General features: G+C 62.4%; 1 protein-coding gene across 1 annotated transcript; it reads right to left on the minus strand.

Annotated features, from left to right (window-relative positions):
* Window positions 1-794: 794 nt before the first annotated feature.
* Window positions 795-4,878, minus strand: WISP1 (WNT1 inducible signaling pathway protein 1). The gene is made up of 3 exons (XM_006753264.2): window positions 4,834-4,878; window positions 2,534-2,727; window positions 795-1,364 (listed from the first exon to the last, which is right to left on the minus strand). Exons 2-3 carry the CDS (start codon window positions 2,720-2,722, stop codon window positions 1,065-1,067), a joined length of 489 nt encoding a protein of 162 aa, XP_006753327.1. The 5' UTR covers window positions 2,723-2,727; window positions 4,834-4,878; the 3' UTR covers window positions 795-1,064.
* Window positions 4,879-4,884: the final 6 nt, after the last annotated feature.

Here is a 4,884-nt window from a genome sequence, read left to right on the forward strand (position 1 = left end):
CAGGGGTCACTGAGGCAGAAAGAGACGGTGTGTCCTGGGCCCGGTGGCCGTAGCCACCCAGGCTGATTCAGGCTGGACCCACCCCCTGGCCTGACCCACCCCTGGCCTGGACCTCGGCCACTGTAGGAGGGTCTGGCCGGGACATCAGTTGAGGTCCCTAAGTGCAGAAGAATGTCCCAGAACACCACTCTCAGGGGTGAGCGAGGCCATCCAGGGGCTCCCCCACCTCCCCTGAGCCCCCAGGCCGGTGGGGGTCTGGCTTTGGGGAAGAGCCTGGCCCATCCCCCGTGGACGTCCTGGTGGTCAGCAGCAGATGCGTGCTGCATCTGTCGCTCCTTCGGAAAATGGGCTGACCTTGCTCTGCCCTTGGAGTCCTGACTGGGGACTTTCCCCAGGAACAAGAATGAAATTGACCAAATGGCGTTTCTAAGGAAATGACCCCAAGGTGTACCCCTCACAGCGCAGGAGTGAGGAGGAACTTAGCCTCAGCAAGGCCCGGATTCATGGACACAGTTCTCCGTGGAAAATCCAAGCCCAGGAACCATGGGCCTCCCGTGGCAGATGTCTGGTGACTTCGGGGTACGTAAATCTTTGGGATCAGAGCTACTTTGGGGTGCTGTGGTCAGAACTGTCTATCACAGGGCCCTTGGCAAAGCCTGAGCAGTAGACTGATCCGTTGTCCTCAATCCCATCGCTCCTGTTGCGTGGACCCAAGGAGTCTCATGTTTGGCATCTCAAGGGGGGACTAGCGAGATCGGATGTCCAGCTGAGTCGCTCCATGGGACTCGGGACACACAGTGACTCACACAGGCCCAGACCAGACGGAGAAGGCACTTTCTGTGGAGGGTACGCAGGACGCTGCCAAGGATGGGACCCACAGCCAGGGCCGGAGCAGCAGTCTAGTGGGCCATGGGGTGGTCGGAGACAGGGAAGGGGCCAAGGTCTGGGTCAGGGTCACCGGCAATGAATGGGAAGTGGACTAGGGAGGGCCCAGCCGTGGGCCGCCGAGGGCTGGCTGCATGGCACGCGTTGGGCCAGGCCCGAGCCCTGCGTGTGGTGCCTGCCTAATTGGCGACTTCGGAGAAGTCGGGGTAGAGGTCCAGGTCAGCAAAGATGTCGTTGGGGTTTCTGCAGCTGAGGTTGCAGAAGCAGGCGTTGATCCACAGGGCCCGGCGGGAGAAGCCGGGCCCGTCGGGGCACCGGAAGGAGATGTCGATGGTCTTGGACTTGTAGGGGATGCAGCACCTGTTGTCCGTGCAGACCCCGCAGTACTTGGGCCTGTAGGCGCGTGTGCTGACGCAGCCGGCGAGGGTGAGGTTCACGGGCGCCTCCGGCTGGTACACAGCCAGACACTTCTTCCCTTCCTGCGGGAGGGGGTGTCGGTTGGGATGCTCAGGGGACGAACCACCGCCTCTGTCCTCCCAGCCTCACGGCCCCTCTTCTCTCACCCCCTCTCACCCCCTTTCTTTTAGATCCGCAGCATCTTCAAGCTGGGGAGGCCCTCCCCCAACCCAGCAAGATCCCCCACCCCGTGCGACGCAGGAGTCAACTGAGGCCCACAGACCGGAAGGCTTTGCTCAGGTCATGCCTCGCAGTCCACAATTTCCCTTCTTCCCTCCATTTCTGCCGGCCCCACCTCCCGCCCACACGACACCCCTGCAGCTCCCCCATTAACCAAGTGCCCAGGTAACTAGTGACCAGGTACATGCTTTACCCTCCTCCCCCTCCCCCTGCTCCCCTCAGCCTCTCACACCCACTTACTCAACTGAGTGGTGTTATTTAAAAGTAGCTCGCCCAGCTGGTATGGTTGAGCGTCGACCTATGAACCAGGAGGTCACGGTTCGATTCCCGGTCAGGGCACAGGCCCGGGTTGCGGGCTCCATCCCCAGTGTGGGGCGTGCAGGAGGCAGCCTATGCCTGATTCTCCCTCATCATGGATGCTTCTATCACTCTCTCCCTCTCCCCTCCTCTCTGAAATCAATAAAAATATATTTTAAAAAATAAAAGTTGCTCTGTCTCTCCCTTGGGCCACTCAAGAGTAGGGTTCTTTCTGGGCGCCCGTGGTCTAATTCTGTGCTGGCCCATGGCAGGCGCTGGACAGGAGGTCTAGGGCCCCGTATGTTACGGACGTGGGGCCTGGAGCACAGCGATGGGGGGCATGGGCCACCATCACGTGCAGTCAGCAGCAGGCGGGCATTTGATGCCAGTGTCCCGGGCCCCATCTAGTGCTCCTGTCACCCACGTGGCTGGTGGTCACGAGGGTCCCCCAGAATCACCAGGGGACCAATTCTGAGGGTCCCTGGGTTCTCTCCAGAGAGACCCTGATGCTAATAACATACTCACCACGATCACTCCGTTCAGTGAAATTCACAAGATGCCCACCCGGTGACACATGTTACCCCGATAACGGTTAGGAGGTAGGTTTACCCCCATTTTACAGCGGCCCCCTGAGAAAGCTGGGGGGCCAGGCTCAGAGCCCAGCTCCCCTGTGGAGCACGAGATGCCCGCCCTGCCGCCCGGGGAGGGGACCCACCTTGATGAGCGGACGGATGTCCACGTCGCAGGGCCGCAGGGCGCAGAGGCGGCTCTCCTGCTCAGGCCAGCAGCGGGCGTTGGCGTTGGAGACCCGCGTGGAGATGCCCAGGCCGCAGCTGGTGGAGCAGGGGCTCCAGGGGCTGGTGTGGGCTATGCAGTTCCCGTGCCAGGGCTCGGCCTCGCCCATGACCGCTGCGGACAGACACCAGACCCCCGTGAGTCTCCAGCCTCCATCCCCCCCAACCCCCGCCACCCGAGGTCCCTGAAACTCGGCCAGGACGGAGGTGGCCAGTCGGCTTCTAACAGCCATGGGTGCCCAGGGGCAGCAGGCCTTGTTCCGAGTCCCTCCTCTTCTCTTCTCTGGAGGGTAGGCCATCTCTGGGGACAGGTGGACCTGCGTTTAAATCCCGCTCGGCCACCTACCACTGTGTGACCTTTGACATCTCGGTCGGGCCCTGCCTCCTCACTGAGACAGGACCAGCAGCCTCACGGGCTGGGCGGCCATGAGGGTAACCTAGACACTGACTGAGTACGTGTCCAGCGTCTGCTTGGGACTGGGATAAATCCATGGGACGCTGTTCCTGCCTCAGAGGTCACGTTTATCTGGGGGAAGGTCAAAGGCCAGTGGCTACCCCCCGGACCCAGCATTTTGTCTGGGTGAGGCTGAGGGCACGGTGCTCAAGGGGACACACAGGCTTCAGAGGGAGCGGGTGGGTGCAGCTCTGAGCAGGTCCACCTGCCCTGGGGGTGGGGTGGGGGATGGGGGGCGGTGATGGTAGCGTCCCCTCCTGGGCTGTGGGTGGAAAGGTGGGCTTGCCCCAGGCTGCCCTCGCCTCAGTGAGCCCTCAGCCAATGTGAGCTCACACGGTTTCCTAACCATCGGCCAACAAACACCCGCTCTCGGGTGGGTCATTAAGGTTTCTCTCCTGGCATCTAGAATGCTCTCTGGGCCTGAGAAATGGAGAATGCCGTGAGCTAGGGGTGGAGGCGGGGGCACGGAGGATGGGCCGAGGTACCCAGGCCGACCCCAGGAGGAAGCCAGTCTCCCACCCTGCGGAGCAGGAGAGAAAGGAGCAGGCAGAGGGGAGGGGGGAAGACAGATGGAGACAGAGTGGGGGGGCGGGGGAGAGGGAGAGAGAAAGGGGCTGGGAGAGAAGGTGATAAAAATGCGGGAGGGAGAGACAAAAATAGGAAAGAAAAGCCATCTAATAGGATCAGAAAGGGGGAGGTGAGGCCTCATGCCCAGCCCCTCAAGGCTAGAGGTGTGCAGGAACATTGATGCATGAATGAGGGATGGATGGGAAGAGGAGGGGAGGGGAGGGGAGGGGAGAGGAGAGAGAGGAGGGGGGAGAAGGAGGAGGAAAAGAGGACAGAAGAGGGGTGGGTCTGGGTGAGCTGGGCTGTGAGATGGAGGGAGGTGCGGAGGGGAGGGATTTGCCTGAGAGGATAAAGGGCTTTGGTTTCTGGGTCACCTGCTAGGCAGGCAGGGGCTCTGCTGGTGTTTGGTCAGAATGGGGTCACTGGGCCACACACAGCAGGCAGACAGCCGCCCTCCCCTACCCCCTGTGGTGGGACTGCTGCCCTGGGCTTGCCAGGGACACAGCGCTCCTGTCACATCCTCCCCACAGGGACTGCTTCTTCCTGGGGCTGGCTCAGCCCCTGGGACACCCCAGCCACACCCACAGAGGCTGTGCAATCCTGAACCCCAGCAGGGAGTGGGGTGGGGGCCTCCTGGGGTGGCCCCTCTGCACCGCGGCTCTCCTGCTTCCCGTTTGTTCTCTTCTGGAACACTCTCTTCTCTTGGCCTCTGCAAACCGTCCTGTGCCCGCCTGCCTCTGGGATCTGCCCCCTTCAGCTTCTCTCTCTCCCCCTTGCCACACACACACACACACACATGGCGGTGGCTCAGAGGACCCCGTGTCCCCCAGGTCTGCTGGCCTTTGGCGCTGTTACCACTTGAGTGGCAGGTGGCATGGGCATCTGGTGGGTAGGGATCGGGATGGTGCTTAGCATCGCTCAGTGCACAAGGCCGCAGCCCATCACAAGGAAGGATCTGGGCGGAAGGCCTCGCCCCCCTCCCCTCTGCACCCTCGCCTGGTCTGCACGTGGGATGGTCATGAGCCGCACCTGCCTGGCTTTGCTCTCCACAAAGCCCTCCCTCATGTCAGGCTCCAAGGACCCCGTGGGACAGGCAGAGCCGGGCCGTTCCCAGGTTACCCCGGGAAGGGGGTCCAGAGGAGACGGACCCCCAGGCCCACCCTCCGGCACCCACGCTTGGCGCCCACGCGCAGCACCCACCTAGGTCCCCCGTGTGGCGCGGCGCCGTCTTGCGCAGCCTCCGGGCTCCAT

Source organism: Myotis davidii, unplaced genomic scaffold, assembly GCF_000327345.1.
Source record: "Myotis davidii unplaced genomic scaffold, ASM32734v1 scaffold30, whole genome shotgun sequence".
Taxonomy (NCBI): domain Eukaryota; kingdom Metazoa; phylum Chordata; class Mammalia; order Chiroptera; family Vespertilionidae; genus Myotis; species Myotis davidii.